Raw genomic sequence first — 20,013 nt, 5'->3', positions numbered from 1 at the left:
TTCGCTGCATATTTCTTCAAGGCTTTGCAGTGTTGTACCCACAGATATCTAACCCCTGTAAAATGCATTACGTTGTTCATTATCCGCGACTCATCAAGATGTTTGGTCCTTTCCTATCTGTATATGTGTACGCGTTTCGAAGGGAAACACCAGCATTTTAAATGTTGCTAGAAAAAATCAACATTTTAAGAACATAACCCTTTCATTAGCCAGAAGGCATCAATTTTATGAAATGTATGTGTGGTTGCAGCCCTTCATGAGAAATGCCACATCTACTAATGGTTCCAAGGAGATACTACTTCAACATGCCCCAGAAGCAAGTCAGAGTTACATTCATGATTGTGATATTCACGCAGAATCTATAGTCTATGTGGAAAGTGCAGTTGATAATGATAACGCATTTGCTATTGGCTTGCCAAAGAATCTTCCGAGGAAGACTTACCCGTGTTCATTGAGATTGCAGGCATACATGTTATTAACTCTGATACAATTATTCTCATACAAACATTAACTACAGTTGAGTATGATGAGCACTATCATGTATTTGTTCTGTCTTGCAATGAGGAGCAACGTGTTTTAAGAAATTTAAGCACTATCTCAACAGATCTTCTAAACCTGCATACATTACCAGATGGTAGATGTGTTGTAAATTCAGGGCATGCACTTTTGTAATGTAACTTCCTGCTCCCTGTTGTTGTATATATTTACTTTTGTTCATGTGAACGAAAACAAACGTACTCCCTTTCTACACCCAGGCGACACACTATCACCATATATTTCACCTGAGGGTGTAGTACACCATTGTTACACCCTCAGGAACTTCCAAAACAAAGTTGTAGGGTGTGAAAGGGGTGTGATCGTTGTTAATACACCTATTTTACACCTTTAAAGGTGTGAAACGATTTAGAGTGTAGTGTGAAGCAATGCCTTTTGGTGATCGGTCTTGTATAATTACACGCCCCTCCGTTATGTAACAGCTAACGGTTCTTCCGCCTATCACAGATAAAGAAATATATTGCCAAGTAAATTGTTTACAAGGCTCACTACCCCATTTCACCACATCACCCCAAGCAATTGTTAGAGTAGTGGCTCAGGGTATGACGCTCACCACTAATCATCATTCAAACAAAGTTCATAATGTAGAATCCTTTACTGAAAACACAGACTTAACACAACAATTGAAAACAAAGAGAGTGAACGTTTCGTCGACTATCCGGGTGGCATCATCGCTACAACAGAGAACAGTCAAAAACAACATCGAAGGAGTCAAATCAGTGGTGTGCATTCCTCTCAACCAAGGTGTTTCATACGCCATTTGAAGGGCACTGTACCCATCAGGCATTAAGACTGTGCATATAAAGTTAAATGCATAGACTGTGATGCAACCTACATTGGGGAGACAGATAAGCATGGGACAAGACTAAAAGAGCACACAAGGGATGTTGCCAAGGCTTCTAATGCTACTCAAACCAGGACCGAATTAGTCTACCATTGTTGGCCTATAAGGGACATGTATTTAATTTTGATAGTGCGGTAACCTTTGCACATGACTAGCTATGTGGCCCTAGAAAGTGCTTAGAGTCCTGGTTTATCAGACGTGATGCCTAAGCCGGTAATACAAACCGTGGCCACCTATCGGATATGTATGGCGCCCCCTTAGACCGACATTCACTGAACCACCAGTTTCAGACTGTATAACATTACGGTGTGCAAAAGACAAGCAAAACATGACAGCACCGCAGATGACGGCCGCCATAAAGGAATCAAAAACAAACGTCCATGAAAAACATCCATAGATCGGCTGAACGCGCAGTGCCGTATGTGTTTGCAAATAGTCGCAGATAATCACAGAAACTGTAAGACAGCATATTTAATACTATATTTATTTTCGATAACCTTTCTTTGGTTACCTTCTTTCTCTTATCTTTTTGTAAACTGCGATACGATAACACCCAAACCGATTCCCAGCCGGTCAAAGGCAACATAGCCATTTCTGTTTTTGCCGGCGTGGCCGACTGCCGGCGTAGTCAACGTGGTGCTGTCGTCTTGTTTCTGTTCCAGTCGTCATGTCACGAGCCACACACGAGTCACAACACGAGCCATGTGTGATGTTGCTACCGCTTTGGCAATTATGAAAGGTCCCACGCTGGTCGAGACGCTTGTATAGGGAGGACCTTCGACACCCAGTGGAAAAAGGGGGAAGGGCCGGCGAAGGCCTATCTGATTCAGGCCGGTAAGTAGCGATTTACTGTTCTGTCCTTGAGTCGTCTGTTGTTTATTTTACCTTTTGAAACAAAATAGCATCGTGTATAACCTGCAGGTGAGGCGTCAAAACTCGAAAGAAAGCGGAATAGACTGGCTTCGCGCGCATCGGCAGGCACGTCGGAGTCGGTATGTTGTACTTAAACTGCCTGCGTCACGATAGCAAAATCGTCTTGTTTGGACCATGATTTTATCACATTCACCGCAATTTTTATGCAGCAAAAGCAGGTGCAAGCAACAGGCTGCAACCATAAGGCAGATATTGAGGCTCTTGAGAAGGAAAACGAGCAGCGAAAACGAAATCTGGAACAACAGGAAAACTTCATTCCTAAGTACATACATCAGTTCGCGTTCACACACACGGCATGGTGTTCTGCTAATACAAACTTTCTACACAACATTTTCTTTGTTTCACAATACTTGTTTTTTGCTGCTTAGTATGCAAAGATGGTCCGGCGGTTGAAACACATGCTACAGGAAGTGCAACTGCAACAGAGTCAAAAGAATCCACAAACTAGTGGCGTGAGTATTTGACCTTTCATTTATTGCTCGTGCAGTGCATTCCTTAGTAGATTCGTAAGTGCAGAAAATTGTGGTCAAGCCATCTCCACCGTCTTGCTGGGTGCAGACCTTGCTGTTGTCACGAAGCGAAATGGGCCGGCGAGTCGTCGAATAAACAGCAAACGGTTTATTAAACTACTTGATAGCAAAAACACAAGAGTTATAGCTCTCTGAACACAACTGAGTCAAAGAATGAATGCTCCAGCTTGGAGCGCACAAGCATTTAAGCGTCGCGCCGAAAAGTCTAGAAACAGCACCTGCGTTTGCAGGCAATGTATCTGGAACCTTCTTGTTGCTTCTTCAGCATGCGCCGGGATGAGATGTACCGTTCCGTGCCTGCCCTGGAGGTTTCGCGATGATGATTCGTGGCATTGCCCCCTCCGTAGACGGGGCATCGTCTCGATGCCGTTTCTTCTCGTTCATTCCCCCCCCCCCAGTAGTACTTTTCCCTTATACGGGCCAGTGTCCGGCTGTATCCCAAATGACCTGATGACGGTTCGTCGTGGCAGGATTCAAGAATCTCGATGCGCATGTCCCCAGGCACAACGAGAAGCCACGTAGCGCCTTGTGGTGCGTGGTTTTCTTTGTAGAGGACACCATTACGTAGGGAAAAACTTGGGAGTGATCTTCTGAACATGGGAGGAACATTGTCGGCGCGGCCCTGCAGATAGTCGATGAGTGTCTTCAATTCGGGGTCGTTATACTGCTTAGTAGACATGGTAGTCGCGCTCATTAAACCGAGGAAGGCGGCGGCGTCCTCGACGCTGTTGGCCTGTCGCTGGAGTGGTGCTCGGGACAGGCAGTCGGTGTCGTTGTGTTTTCTTCCTGACTTGTAAGTGACGGTTACGTCATACTCCTGTAATCGGAGGCTCCATCTCGCTAGGCGTCCTGAGGGGTCCCTTAAACCAGCCAGCCAGCACAGAGAATAGTGGTCTGTTACCACTTTGAACGGCCGTCCGTACAGGTAGGGGCGCAATTTTGTGATGGCCCATATGAGTGCATCGGTCGTCGAATAGTTCTTCTCTGTCTTGGCTAGCGTTTTGCTTGCGTAAGCGATGACACGTTCGACGCCTTCGTGAAGTTGAACGAGCACGGCTCCTAGACCATCGTTGCTTGCGTCGGTGTGTATTTCTGTTTCGGCGTTTGGATCGAAGTGGGCAAGCACGGGTGCGGTCTGTAGACGCGTCTTCAATTCATCAAACGCCTGTTGCTGGGCTTCACTCCATATAAACGTGGATCCGTCCTTCGTGAGGGCATTCAGGGGTGACGCAATTCTTGAAAAATTTGGAATGAACCGTCTGTAGTAGGCGCAAAGGCCAAGAAAGCTTCGAACGTCTTTCACGTTAGAAGGAGCACGGTAATTTGCGATGGCCGCCGTCTTCTCGGGGTCGGGGCGTACGCCGTCGCTGCTCACGAGATGGCCGAGAAATATGAGTTCCTCGTAGCCGAATCGACACTTCTGAGGCTTCAACGTCAGCCCTGCAGTTCTGATAGCCTCGAGGACTTGCTTTAGCCGTTCAACGTGTTCTTCGAATGTTCTTGCGAAGACGACAACATCGTCGAGGTACACCAGGCAGGTTTGCCACTTCAACCCGGCGAGAACTGTATCCATAACACGCTGGAACGTCGCTGGTGCTGTGCAAAGGCCGAAAGGCATAACCTTGAATTCGTAAAGTCCATCCGGAGTGACGAAGGCAGGTTATGCCTTTCGGCCAATGCCACGAATCATCATCGCGAAGCTTCTAGGGCAGGCACGAAACGGTACATCTAATCCCGGCGCATGCTGAAGAAGAAGCAAGAAGCTTCCAGACACATCGCCTGCTCTCTGGCAAACGCACGTGCTGTTTCTAGACTTTTCGGCGCGACGCTTAAATGCTTGTGCGCTCCAAGCTGGAGCATTGATTCTTTGGTCTCAGTTGTTTCTGTTCTTCCAGGCCGTTGAGCAGGCATTGCCCCGCACCTCCACCAGAAATGTCACGAAGCGAAATGGGCCGGCGAGTCGTCGAATAAACAACAAACGGTTTATTAAACTACTTGGTAGCAAAAACGCAAGAGTTATAGCTCTCTGAACACAACTGAGTCCAAAGAATCAATGCTCCAGCTTGGGGCGCACAAGCATTTAAGCGTCGCGCCGAAAAGTCTAGAAACAGCACGTGCGTTTGCCAGAGAGCAGGCGATGTGTCTGGAAGCGTCTTGCTGCTTCTTCAGCATGCGCCGGGATGAGATGTACCGTTTCGTGCCTGCCCTGGAAGTTTCGCGATGATGATTCGTGGCACTATCTTACACTGTCACTTGGGCCAGAAAATGTGCATTATCGAATTGATCATTAACCTGCCATCCACAAGCTGCAAATGGCTTCGGCTTACTGACATACGTGAGTATAGGATTTATATAGTAGTAGAGGACAGGTACTTAAAAAAGCAATAAAAGACAACGAAATGTAGCACAGACCTTGGCTCCATCCAGAAAGCGGTCCTCCAGGAACCACCACACAAAATATTCTGGCTGAAAGCACTGTTGTCACTGCGAAACTGAATGTTACCGCGAAATCCTAACCGTAGGCGGCGCGCTACATAGCGTCGGCCGACTAACCCTCCTTCCTCTGCTGGGCGCTGCCTCTTCCCTGGGGCTGGTGCTAACGAATATTTCGAAATACTGTGCCTTGACACCGAAGTACTGCAAGTGTCTTTTACATACATCCGAGAAACCGAAGAGCATGGCAACATACACGGCTGCGCCTTGTGGTCTTTACCCGCTACTTGAACGACAAACTGGACGGAAAACCCCTATTTCTGCAGGAACTTCCGTTATACCACCTGTCGGTCATTCACAAGATGGATATGGGGTGCTCCTAGGAAAATACAATAAAAAGTACTCCACTGGATCTCGATCTGCGTCATGCATGCTGTTAGGGATGCTTTCCCATCAGTGCGCTGACAGAAATGTTGATGTCAGCATACTTTCATTTCTTGTTTGCTGCAAGTTTTGCTCATTGCTTTTTCTTTGCTGTCACAGCATATTATAATTACTAGTTTGTTCCTGGAGGGTTAAGTAACCTGTGGGCATAGATGTATTTGTAGGTTATACTCGTGTCTCAATTGTATATGTGAGGAGTAAGAAAGATAATTTTCATCAGTGTCATTCAGCTGAACTGTGTTCATAACCTTTTAGCATACTTACTGACTAGGTTTCCAAATGTCAATTAATATTTGAACGAAGATTGGGATTTAACACTTAATTAACTCTGTTTTGCTAAACGGAGTACTTGTAAATGATTCATTATCATGTCACCAACTAACATTTGTAAACGAGGACTTGAGGGCTGACTTCAAGTATTATTAACCCTTGATCTCGGTTGAAAGTTAACCATGCACCATTGGTGTGCATAGTACTCCAAAATGGCTAAATAATTTATAGCATAAGTTATCCGTTACTGTAATTGAGATGTACTTTTGTAAAGTACTTTTGACAGCCCTGCAAATTGAAACTGGCTTCAGTGTACACTACAAATGCATCGTAACATTTAATTGAAATATAATATAAGAGCAGAAGCAACATTTTGTCACAACTCAAACTATATCTCTCTTTTTTATTGTCCAGGGATTTAGGAAACAGAGTAGGACTTCCTGCCCTCTGATGTTTTGACGTACTTGATAGAGTTGTAAAACCTGCAACAAAATAAACAAGATAAGTATAAACAGTTTCGTCTTTCCCTTTTGAATTTAACAAGCTAGTTATATTTTATCATTTGTGCACTTTTGTATTCTCTGTTGGTTAAAAGATTACAGGGACAATAATGCTGCAGATCCAACAGTGACCTGTCATCTTGATGAAGATAAAAACTTTTCTTCATGCATGCTAAGTGAGACGAAAGAAAAGTACAATGAAGGTTGTACAAAAACAGCCAATCTCTGTCGACTAAAATTATATATATGTGTTACCACATCGTGTAGTTTCCATCAAAAAGTAGGACTAGGCAACGTTGTTTGGTTGTTGTTGGTAGGTTATTGGCATGTTGATGTGCTATACCGTTATGGCACATCAAGATAGATAGAGGCAAACACAGTAGACAGCGTGATGGCTGCAAACTCTCAAGTGAAGATTTATTCAACAGAACAAGAACCTGAAAGCATGAGTAGAAAAGGCATTGCCCGTGCCATGCATGGAGAACCACATTAATCTCTGAGAAGATAGGATCGGGAGAGCAATAAAGAAAAATGATGGTTGCGTCTGAGATAGGGGAACTCTACAAATTTAGGACAAAATGTGATGTGGTAACCTTCCACCATGGCTCACTGCAGCAGTGACACAAACTGAACAATTCCAGTAGTGGGGCTTAAAATACAATGAACTTTCACTGTTTCAATGGTCATTCAAGTGTAGAGGATGCATCTCTAGAAAATTAATTAGCGTTCCTTAGTCATAACTACACCTCTTCACATAGGAAGTATTCTTCTACCATTCAAACAAGGTAGCAGTTCTCATCGGTTTCTTCTCCTACTGTTGACGTCGTACTAATGTTCTGCACCTGTCCAAAGACTCCATAAATGTCACAAAGTCTGCAACACCTAACAAATCTACTGCTTCCATATCTGGACTTTGCGTGCCTGGATCACACAACACGTAGTAGTCGTCACTAGTAGTAGTAGGCGTCAGTAGTAGTAGGCGTCACTTCAACACTGGAAGGCCCCTAAAATTAAATTTGTTGATGTTGACAATATTGAGTGCGGGACAAGTAGGATAACAGAAGTTAAATGGAATACGTCATCGTTATATTATAATTTATACATGTGTGGCGCCTGTAAATACCTAAGAGATGTGTTGAACTCGTCACCTCGGTGAAGCAAAATCACTGGTTATTGAACGGCAGTTTGCTTCGGACGCCTTCGCAATTCGCCGTCTACAGCATCTTCTTCGTAGTCATCGGCAACAAAATAAGCTCAGCACACACGCCACGACTGCTGCATCAAATAGCCGAGTGTTTCGAACCACATTCGTTTTCGCGCTCTCTCCTCTTGTGGCAGAAAACGAAGATGAACGAACATGATTTTTGCATCCCCGAACACCAAAACTACACCAGGCATATGTAGGTATCCTGAACACGTGACACAGCAGCCACGAACATCCACTTCCACTTACTATTTCGCGCGACCAACATGACCACCCACGACGTAAACAATAAACGCGATAACACAGACGGCCTTGCAGATGGCGCGGTGGATCGTAGCCCGTAGCGGCGAAGTAGCTGAATGCTTTATTAACGTAGAAACTATGGAAGTGAGCGTCATTTTTAAAATGTCGTTTAGCTGTAAGATCCTGTGCGTCAACTTTGTTCTCTATAAAATTAGCTCTCACGTGGTAAGGATTGACCAATCCCTGGGAGCCCTGGACCGGATACCGCCGAAACCCAAGTTTATCTTTTTCGCCGTTTGTTGGCAGCACCGTCCATGATCCGGCAATGTTCAAAATATTTATACGTAAAAAATATGCCGAATTGAGAAGTAATACTTTCTTTGTCTTATCAAACAATTGTGTTGTGCACGACAGTGGGCAAAAATATGGGGGTTATTTTTCACTTTTCGGTCCCTTTAATAGCTGGGATGACAGCTGCAAGCTCAACAATGTGGCGTTTTACCTGACGGACCTTGCGAAAACTTGGTTTGTCAATCATGAAACGAAAATCAACTCCTGGTCAGTATTTCGCTCGCGTGCTGTTGATTTGTTTGGACGACCTGCACTCCGGAAAGCCGACGCCGAGCACAGGCTGACCCAGAGGACACAATTGGCCGACGAGACCTTTACTTTTTACTCTTAAGACATCCTGTCCCAGTGCAACCGTGCAGATCCGACGATGTCAGAAGAGGCCAAGATCAAGCGCATCCTGAAAGGGATCGCGCCGGATGCATTTCATCTGCTTGTACTAAGGTCACCCTCAACTGTTCATGATGTTGTTGCTGCATGCCAGCAACTTCACGATGCAAAAAATTTGAGAATTCCTTCCCAGTCGCTGCCGATTGCTTCAGCCATTACTTTAGACACATCGGATAGTGAAGCTGTACGGGCACTTGTTAGACAGATTGTAAGGGAAGAACTAGCCCGGCTGAGCTCAACGTGCCAAGTGTCTTCACCATCTCCTGATAATCTGCATGCGCTTGTGCAACAGGAAGTGTCCGCCGCGCTCTGCGCGGTCTCAGTAACGCCCAGGCAGGACTTTGTAACAGCGCCAACCAGTGCGGACGTGACTCACACACGCCCGTTGCACCCCGTCCAGCCGATGCATCGCACCTATGCCGACGTGGTTCGCACAGTTCCTGCATATAACGTTCCAGCGCCTCCAGCATCGGACTACGAAGCCGTCGCCCCTGTAACTGTTCTGTATCCTCAGAGGAGCCCTTACGTACTTCATCAAGAGCAGCCGTACTTGCCCCCGCGCAGAGAATCACGTACGTGTTTTTACTGCGGCATCCGAGGTCATATTGCCCGTGACTGTCGCCGCCGACGCAGGGACTTCGAGTATGATTCAAGGGGATCCAGTTCATACAGCGCCTCAGGACCCCGGACCCGCCCTACGTTTTACGACTGGCCTGACGTGTCCCTTCGCACTGGCTACGGAGACCGTCCAATGTCACACAACGGTCGTCGATCACGATCCCCGTCACCACGGTTTCGAGACACATGGCCGCCGCCTCGCAACCGCAGTCGGTCACCGATGCAAGAGGGAAACCAATAGCCGCGGTCCGAGGAGGGCGAACTGCGAAACGGGTCATGACTCAAAATCCTCCCCGAAACCTCATCCTCATTGTCATTGATGGCCTCAGGCTCCATGCTCTCGTCGACACTGGTGCCACCACATCTGTAATAAGTAATGCGATTTGTAAGAAACTGCGCAAAGTGACAACTCCATATGATGGACCTGCACTTCGGAGTGCTGCAGCCACAACTCTCTCCCCTACCGGCATATGCACCGTACGTGTCGTCATCGAAGGAGCCTGGTATCCAGTTCAGTTCGTCGTTCTTCCTTGCTGCCCGCATGATGTCATATTTGGTTGGGACTTTCTCGGAGACCATGGGGCACTGATCGACTGTTCTGCCGAATAATTATCTCTTTCTGGTATGCCGTGCTATGACGATCAGCACGTCAGCCTCCTGCCCCACAAACTACACGCCTTTTGTGACATATGCATCCCGTCCCGCTCCACCGTCTTCGTTTCCCTCAACGCCGGCCCGGACGCGCCCGGCTCGACAGATATCATTGTTCATCCGCAAAATGGCTTACTCACTGCCAAAGGCCTGATTGTTCCTTCATGTGTGTGCACCATAACAAACAAGGAAGTGGTTATCCCGATCACCAATATCTCGGAGGGTCCCGTTTTGCTCCCCACAGGATCTTTCATTGCAACATGTGACTTCCACGATGCTCCTCATCTTATTGCTGTCCTGAATTCGACCGACGACTCCTCAACCCCTTCGACGATCCCGGCTTTTCAGCAATACGATGCTATCTTTCATTCAATGATGTCGCCACATTTACAGCCCTCTGAAAGGCAACAGCTTCTTGCGGTGGTAAGACGCTACTCCTACCTTTTTAACATTGGCACATCACCACTCGGGGTCGCACGACATACCACTCATCGCATTGACACTGGAGATGCTGCCCCTTTGAAGCAGAGGCCGTACCTAGTTTCTGCTTCCGAAAGGGCAGTGATTGAAAAAGAAGTGGATCAAATGCTCTCGAAGCAAATCATTCGACCCTCGTCAAGTCCGTGGGCATCTCCAGTCGTGTTAGTCACGAAGAAAGACGGGAGTATCCGCTTTTGCATCGACTATCGCCGCATCAACCGCATTACCAGAAAAGACGTCTATCCCATGCCACGGATCGATGATGCACTCGATACCCTTCGTGGTGCGAGCCACTTCTCGTCTCTAGACTTGCGGTCCGGCTACTGGCAGATCCCCATGGCCGAGGCCGACAAGGAAAAGACTGCCTTCACTACTCCAGACGGCCTGTTCGAATTCAACGTCATGCCGTTTGGACTGTGCAATGCCCCAGCCACTTTTGAATACGTGATGGACTCTGTGCTCCGCGGCCTTGGCTGGAAAATTTGCCTCTGCTACCTTGACGACATTGTCGTCTTTGCGTCCACTTTTTCCGAACACATCAAGCGACTCGGTGACATCTTTCAATGCCTCGCAAAGGCTGGCCTACAACTTAACAGCAAAAAATGCAAGCTTGGGTACGACCAAATTAAGGTGCTGGGCCACGTCGTCTCTCGGGCGGGCATCGCATCGGATCCAGAAAAAATCAGGGCTGTGTCATCATTCCCTCAGCCAACAACACTCTAGGATTTGCGCAGCTTCATAGGTCTCTGCTCTAACTTTCGTCGTTTCGTCAGAGGTTTCGCGGATATTGCCGCTCCGCTCACGTGCCTCCTCAAGCAGAATTGCAAGTTCTCCTGGTCTCCTGAGCACACGGCTGCCTTTTCCCGTTTTAAAACAGCTTTAACGTCGACGCCCATCCTTTCTCACTTCGACCCAGCTGCGCACACTGAGCTACATACAGATGCAAGTGACGTGGGCATCGGGGCTGTTCTTGTTCAACGCGCACCCGATGCTCCTATGGAATCCGCTGTCGCCTTCGCCAGTCGGACACTTTCACAGCCTGAGAGAAACCATTCGACAACGGAGAAGGAGTGCCTTGCTGTCGTATAGGCTGTCAAGAAATTTCGCCCCTACCTTTATGGACGTCCTTTCCTCATCCTTACGGACCTCCACGCATTATGTTGGTTGACTACTCTCAAGGACCCGTCGGGACGCTTAGGCCGCTGGGTGCTGAGTGTCCAACAGTTCGACTATACTGTGAGGTATAAATCCGGGCGTAAGCACCGTGATGCCGACGCACTATCTCGCTGCCCTTTGCCAGCCTTGACTCCTTCCGCAAAAGAAAGTGACGCAACAATCAATGCTCTCTCTCTCTGCAACCTGTCGACCTTCCCCTCCTCCGGGAATACCAACTTCACGATCCCGACTTCACAGAGATCATTCGCCACCTCGATGGCACAGCCCCTTCCTCCGACCGCGAATTGCAGCGTAAATGTAAGAACTTCACGCTGCTGGATGCCACTTTGTACAAGCGTAACTACGATCCTGAAGACCAACGACTCTTACTAGCTGTGCCACGGCAGCTCCGTCAGCAAATCCTGAACAGCTTGCACGACGACCCTACCGCTGGTCACTTGGGATTCTCTAAAACCTACGACCGTGTACGAAAGCGCTATTTCTGGCCCAGAATGTACTCCAGCATCTACAATCTACAAATACGTTTCTTCCTGTCTTCCCTGCCAACGCCGGAAGCCACCTGCATCCCCCTCAGCCGGTCTCCTGCAGCCTCTCCAACCCCCCCCCCCCCCCTTGCGCCCTTCGATCGCGTCGGCATCGACTTGTTCGGCCCTCTTCCTACCACGCCATCTGGCTACAAGTGGGTTGTCGTAGCCATCGACCACCTCACACGCTACGTCGAGACCGCTCCGCTTCGAACAGGTTCCTCCGACGAGATTGCCAACTTCTTCATACACTGCCTCCTGCTCCACCACGGCGCTCCCAGAGTCCTCCTCAGTGATCGTGGCCGTCCATTTCTTGCTCACCTCCTTCAAGATATTCTCAAGGCATGTTCCGTCGTCCATCATCTAACCTCCGCATACCATCCGCAAACCAACGGTCTTACTGAACGGTTCAACCATACACTCGGTGACATGCTGTCCCTTTATGTGTCGTCCGACCAAACAAATTGGGACACCCTGCTGCCCTACCTCACGTTCGCCTATAATAGCGCCATCCAGTCCACAACTCAGTTCTCCCCTTCTCGTCTGGTCTACGGTCGAGATCCTATCTGCAACGTGGACACCATCTTCCCGTATCATCCTTCCACCGACCACAATCTCACCTTGGCCGATGCGACATCCCGAACCGAGGAATGCCGCCAACTTGCCCGGTGTCGCACATTCGGGCAGCAGGCCACGGCAAAGCACCGTTATGACGAACACCACAAGCAAGTACATTACGAAGTGGGCGACCTCGTTTGGCTGTGGGTCCCAATTCGCAAACCTGGCCTCTGCGAAAAGCTGATTTGCCGATACGTCGGGCCCTACTGTGTCCTAGCTGGGAACTCCGGCCCAGGACGCACATTTCCCCAGGGCGTCAGTCGTGACGTTGCCCACATACGTGAGGCCGACAACGGCAAGCCCTTTCACCACCACCACCACCACCACCACCACCTAGCTGGGAACTCTGCCGCCAACTATGCCATTGAGCCTCTTCAACCACCTTCCGACCGCCGCTGTTGTTCCCGCGAGAACGCACACGTTTGTCGCCTAAAACCCTATGTCCTGGCTTTGTCGCAGCGATGTCTTTCCCAGAGCCCCAAGCCTCCTCGTCATATCACGTTCCTTTTCCGAACATACCTCATACCTTTATTCACGATGACAATGTGTCTTACATTAAAACGTTTTCCCAAAGAAGAAGAAAAACCCCGTTCTTGTGCTGCCCTCTGAGAGTTCTGCAACATACTCCCCCCCGAAAAAGCACAATGAGACCCTTACACCATTTCGAGAGGATACAGAAGCTGCACCGGTCGTCGCAGTACTGTTTTGTCTGGCAGCTTCACTGCGCAGGCCCGCACCACCTTGTCCCGCCCCCAAAACACAGTAGCAACTCTTCCCATCTTCCACATGTGTCGAGGAACCTTTTCTTCGCTGATCAACACCACATCGCCCTCCTTCACTGGCAAAGACTTATGTACACTCCAACTATGAGCTGAACGAAGTTGTAGCAAGTACTCTTTCAGCCACCTCTTCCAGAAGCTGTCAATAGCTCTTTCGTGCTTTATCCAGTTAGCTTTAACTTGTGCACTCGTTGATCGCGGCGTTGGTATAGGAGCCATTGGCAAACACGTGAGTCTCTTTCCCGTCAGGAAATGTGCGGGAGTTAGAGGGGAAAGGTCTTCTGGGCAGTCACCAAGATAGGTAAGTGGCCTTGAATTTACAACTGCTTCAACTTGCTGTAAGATTGTAGTCAGTTCTTCAAACCCATATCTGTTACGGCCCAGTGTCTTCCGGAGGGTCCCTTTCACTGTTTTTACCAAACGTTCCCAGAACCCTCCCCACCATGGAGCATATGTCATGATAAACTTCCATGTTATCATTTTCTCCGTACAATAGTCGTGAAAACGCTGTCTTTGCAAAGTGTCGCAGAAAATACTTATGTCTTTCGACGCCTTCTTGAAGGTTAGTGCATTGTCAGTGTATATCACTTTAGGTATGCCTCGCCGAGCAATGAACCTGGAGAAGGCTAGCAGGAAGCATTCTGTGGACATTTTAGATACGAGCTCTAAATGAATGGCTCGAGTTGTCGCACATGTGATGAGCAAAATGTAGGACTTTTCGTCGCGTACTGCTCCTTTGAAGAAAACAGGACCGGCAAAATCAATCCCGACGACTTCAAATGGCGTACCGGCTTCTACTCGATCCTGTGGTAATGGAGCCATTCTTGCTGTCGCTGCTTTGGCGCGGTACCTGGTACAACCCCTGCAGTGAAAGATTACTTTTTTCACAATCTGTCGTCCTTTTGGAATCCAAAATCGCTCCCGAAGTTCAGTTAGGGTATCTTGCACTCCTCCGTGCAGAACCCTCAGGTGCACTGATTCCACAGTCAGTACCGTAAATCGATGGTCGGGTGGAAGCAGAATCGGGTGCTTTACTGTTCCTGAAATTTCCAAGAAATGAAGACGTCCGGAGATCCGCATGATTCCTTCGTTGTCAAGAAAAGGTGCTAGCTTCACTACAGCCGAGTTCTTCTCTAACGCCTTTCCCAGACTCAGGGTTTGCTTCTCGAGTCCATACCTTTCCTCTTGAGCTCGTTTCATCCAATAGTTCTCTGCCCAACTAATGTCTTCTGTTGAGAGTGCCCCTAAGACCCGTGGGTTACCTGGTCGGCTATTGTCGACGAACCGTTTGATCCACGCTGTCACTCTGAGAGCTCTACGCAAACTGCTGAATCGGTCGAGGTCCAGTACAGCGGGAACTCCTATATTGACAGAACTTTGCAACGTAGTGGCGTCATTGTGCACATCCTCTTGATCAGTAAGGTCCTTTATTTCCGGAAGCACCGTTTGAGCAGGCCATTCGTCTTCGTCCCGTTCGAGCCACTTTGGTCCGTTCCACCATGTGTCACACTTCTCAAGCGTTTCAAGTGACTCCCCCCTGGTCAATAGGTCAGCTGGGTTTTCTTTCCCAGGACAAAATCGCCAAGCTGATACGTCGCTTTTTCCCTGGATCTCAATAACTCTATTTCTTACAAATTGTTTCCAACGTAACGGAGAACCTCGTACCCAACAAAGGGTGATTGACGAATCTGTCCAGTATACGCAGGTCACGTCTTTCAGTCGCGTCAAAGCTTCAGTTATTTTCTTTGATAGCCTCACTCCCAACAGGGCGCCCATAAGCTCTAGTCGTGGTAAAGTTAGGGCCTTCAAAGGCGCCACCCGAGCCTTTGCAAACACAAACCCGACCTTCGCTGTTCTTCCATTTGCAATGGCTCTTAAATACAAACAGGCTCCGTATGCATAAGGACTAGCGTCGCTGAAGATGTGAAGCTCATACTTGAAGTTGTAATTTCCGTCTGGAACGAGACACCTATTTAGTGCGATGTTCTCCAACTTTGGCAGCTCCGACCACCAGGTATGCCACAGCTCTTGTATATTTCCGGTCAAAGGCGTGTCCCAATCAAGCTTCTCCTCCCACAAACGTTGAAACAGCATTTTGATTCGAATGCTGAACGGAGAGAGCATGCCCAGAGGGTCAAACTGCTTCGCTGCTGCGCTCAGAATTCCGCGTTTACTGCTAATGAGCGCTACGCCATCCTCTAGCATGCGTTTGCCTGATACCTTGAGAGTATCACCGTACGTGTCCCACAGTATACCGAGAACTTTCCGATCCTCCCTGCAACTCAGGGTCCTCTCTTGTCTACTGTTGGTGTCTTGCTCACCAAACTGTTTTCGTACCTCTTCTGCGTTTGAAATCCATTTTCGTAAATTCATGCCAGCTTCCTGAAGGATAGATGAAGCGTCGTTGTATATCGTTATTGCTCCATCCACCGTTGATGAACCCGTCAATAGGTCGTCCACGTAGAAACTATTGACAATGTGCCGTGCCGTCCGTTGGAAATGCCCTTTGACGTTGTCTAGGTGATGTCTCAGTGTGGCCGCCAAAAGAAAGGGGCTCGCTGTCGTTCCGAAGGGTACACGTTTCATTCTCCATACTTCCACCGGATTCTGAGAAATATCTTCCGTAGGACCATCTTGACACCACAGAAATCTCAAAGCGTCCCTGTCCCTTTCTTGGACCTCAACCTGAAGAAAGGCTTTCTCAATGTCTGCTGCCAGACCGATACGGTACATTCGGAAACGTATCAAGACCGGCAGAAGATCCGTATTCAGACTGGGTCCTTTTTCCAGGCAATCGTTCAGTGAAGCTACGGTAGGTGCATGCGAGGATCCATCGAAGACAACACGAAGCTTTGTGGTTTCTGATTCCTGTTTGACCACAGCTTGATGCGGCATGTAATAGACTTGCTGAGGTTGTTTGCCGTTCTCTGACTCGACGAGTACCTTCTCCGCATGTCCGTCACTTGCGTACTTCCTCATCGCAGCGTCGTACTCTGCCATCAAACCATTTTTCTTTAGCTTTTTTAGGAGTCCTTTGAGCCGACTCTCGGCTACTTCCAAATTATCGTTAAGGACGAAATCGTTCTTCCAAGGTAGAGTGACGGCATATCTTCCGCCAACCTTCTGTACGGTTTCCTTAAATTGACAAAGAACTTTGTCGTCGCCTTCATCATTACTATTTCCGTCCGTAATACCCAGATGCTCAATTTCCCAGAACATCTGTAATGACGCCTCGTGAGTGGCATCAGTGCGAAGCACACAAACTAGAGTGCTGTCTTTGTTCTCGAGTGAAGATCTAACTGATACCGGTCCTTGAAAAGTCCAACCCAGAGCAGTGTTGATGGCAACAAGATTATTCTGGGCATTGCTTTGCCGCACCTGCCTCGTCATGATCTTCCACATTTGATCAGAGCCTAAAAGCACGCCAATTCCATCTTCTGTCCGTACCCCTGAGAAGCGACACTCATCGGCTAGTTTCTCTTCACTTAGAAGAAAAGTACGCACGTCCTCGTTATCCAATGGGCATGTCACAAGATCTTCACAAATGAATGGTACCTCGATTGCTTCAAAGACATGTGCTTCCCCTCCGTATTGACTGCGTAAGCACAGTTTGACCAAACGCCGACGCTGCTTCTCCCTTCTGGAAGTCCTGTTCCCGAAAGTATTTATCGTGACGTCTATTTCTCCGGCAGAAGGAAGATTCAGTTCTCTGGCAATGTCTTGGCGCACGAAGGTTCGTTGACTACCGCCGTCAATGACTCCCCTGAGATATAGACTGCGACCTTCAGCTACGGCCCATGCCCTGAACGTTTGAAGTAAGACGACAGTACCTGTCTTCACATCTTCGCCAGTCCCACTCGTGTGCATGCTAGTACTGACGACTTCTTTCACTTTTGTCTGTTCACTTGGTTTCCACAAAGGATCGCACATCGTCCTTACGTGCCTTCCTCCGCATGCAGAGCAGGTTATTTTCTTCCTACACATTCTTGCATGATGTCCATGTTTCGTACAACGGAAGCATCGCTTTTGAGCTGCAAGAGTAGTTTTCTTCTCTGCCAGCGGGATGTCTGCGTCGCACAGCTCCGTTATGTGTCGCGAGGTGTTGCAAAATATGCAATCGTTGGTCATTTCCCGAGCAGTGGTGTGGAGAACTGACGCTGCCGGTCGTGTCTTGAATCCACCATTGTTTGAATTCTGTCGATCACCTTGCCTCTGATGTCCTCTCATCTCGTTGTCGTCATAGGCACATCCATTGAACTTGAGGTGCTCAAAGCTTTCGATTTCAATTAGGAGAAACTTTAGAATTCGATCTAACTCCGTAGTTCCAACAATCTCTCTTCCAGCGGTACTCACTCCGGCATTGGTCTCGTCTTCATTGCCTTACAAACTTGCTGTGCCAAGCTGCTGGCCTCTCTTCTCAGTACGATAATATTCCATGGCCATTTCAGTAGGCAACGCTGAAAGGATAGTATCTGTCAGCATTGTTGCAAAAAAGCTGCTTTCCACACCCAGTGCTTTGAGACCTCGCACGTTTGCTTGGACTTGATCATATAGCTTCCTAAGCCCTCGAAAATCTTTGTGAGTTTTAATTGGAGGCAATGTCCTCAGTTTGGTAAGGTACTGCCTTTCAATGCGACGCTTGTCTCCAAATCTTTCCATCAAGATTTCAATGGCATCGTTGTAGCACACCTCCGAAGCTTGTAGACCTGATATGGCGGCTGCAGCTGCTCCATCCAACAGTGACCTTAAGTAGAAGAACTTCTCTGGTTGTGAAAGGTTATTATTGTTATGTACGGTTCCTTTGAATTGTTCCCAAAAGGGAAGCCACTCCGATAGGTCACCTCGGAAACGCATCAGTTGAAGTTTTGGCAGACGGGTCCCAGCGTGATTGCCATGAAGCGACGGCGTGTGAGCGGCAGACTGAGTCCCAAGTAGTGCCACATTCGTTGGAGCGGCCACCTGAGTGGCAGGCGTCGACACTGAGGTGAGCTCTTGCAAGGCGACACGTAGGTTAGACATTTCCTTTATAGAATTTTCTTCGTATTCCAGAGCCATTTCATATTCCACCTCTAATTCATCATCCTTGAGATGACCTTCAAACTCGGAATTGATCTCTTTCAGCTCTTCAAGGTTCACGCGTAGACGTTCCAACAAGCTTTCGACGGTCTTCCGATCATTAGGAGTGCTGTTCAGTGCAGTCTTGGCTTCTCCCACAAGCCTCGTAGCTTGTCTCGTTCGCGACGTCCTCTTCACCTTGAGACGTTCCATAGTCGATCGTAGGGCTCTCTTTATCCAACAACCAGTAGATCACTACAGACAAAGACTCCGTTCGTGAAGCGTTCCCGGGTTTCGGCACCAATTTTTTATGTCCTGGCTTTGTCGCAGCGATGTCTTTCCCAGAGCCCCAAGCCTCCTCGTCATATCACGTTCCTTTTCCGAACATACCTCATCCCTTTATTCACGATGACAATGTGTCTTACATTAAAACGTTTTCCCAAAGAAGAAAAAAAACCCCGTTCTTGTGCTGCCCTCTGAGAGTTCTGCAACACCCTACAAGGAACGTCATCTCTCAGAACAGTGTGAAGCCAGGATGGCTTCCCCTTCGCCACGGGGAAGATGTGAGGCAGAATCATCGCCATGATCATCACTGCACCTTAGCGCGAGTTGCAACCACCCGTATTCATTCTTCCTACCCTCATTAAACGGCTCTTCTCTCGCCTTTTCGCTATCCCACATTAGTATATAATACAGGTTGTATTAAGTGTTGTTGATTTAATCAATCTCTACAGTATACGCTCTCAGTAATTAAAACTTGTCGGGGAACTGTGATGATTGTTTCAGTTAATAGGCATGCACATGTACATATGTGCTTTGTCAAGAAGATTATTTCGTGGGAATGCACTTTTATGGTTACTGATGTTGTTTACATCTACTGTTGATCCCATTCATGCTGCTGTAAGTTTACCTTCGGCCCCTTGGAACTCTCTGTAGTTACCTTAGGTGCAGAAGGAGTGCGCTCCAGCATGTCAACTACTTGCAAAGGTATTGACACATTGAAGAATATGACACAGTTCGAAGGATTTCAATCCAGGAAATTTTCAGTGGCAGGGCCTGCCAGCGTGAGACCTACTGAATATTTTATGGTTTCGAGATGGCGGTTCCTTCAGGATAGGAACATCTTAGAAAGGAGCAAAAAGCTTGAAACTAACAAAGTGTTGTTTGCATTAAGCACTTTCTAATTCACTGTGGCGCAAACAGCAAAACAAAAATTTAAAATTTGGCATGTATGAGAAATTAAAAGGAAGGCAGTTGCTATTCGTTGCTCATTCGATGCTAAAATTGGGTGCAAGAAATTTACATAGTGTACCTGTACATTGTCATATCTGATGTATATATTGTCATGTTCGGGGAGGTCACAAGAAATAAACGTATTGTTTTGTGACTTCCTTGCACATTCACTGTATCTTGAAATG

At 47.8% G+C, this 20,013-nt stretch overlaps 1 protein-coding gene across 1 annotated transcript; it reads right to left on the bottom strand.

Annotated features, from left to right (window-relative positions):
- Positions 1–13,414: 13,414 nt before the first annotated feature.
- Positions 13,415–17,470, bottom strand: LOC135386129 (uncharacterized). Its single transcript, XM_064615885.1, has one exon. The coding sequence runs from the start codon at positions 17,468–17,470 to the stop codon at positions 13,415–13,417; it is 4,056 nt and encodes a 1,351-aa protein (XP_064471955.1).
- Positions 17,471–20,013: the final 2,543 nt, after the last annotated feature.

This window comes from Ornithodoros turicata, chromosome 1 (genome assembly GCF_037126465.1).
Source record: "Ornithodoros turicata isolate Travis chromosome 1, ASM3712646v1, whole genome shotgun sequence".
Lineage (NCBI taxonomy): Eukaryota > Metazoa > Arthropoda > Arachnida > Ixodida > Argasidae > Ornithodoros > Ornithodoros turicata.
The sequence above is the reverse complement of the archived record's forward strand: the minus strand, read 5'-3'. Positions and strand labels throughout refer to the sequence as shown.

Excerpts from the sequence above, each read along its gene's own strand:
- LOC135386129 (XM_064615885.1), bottom strand. The coding sequence starts at position 17,470 with ATGTGCGATCCTTTGTGGAAACCAAGTGAACAGACAAAAGTGAAAGAA.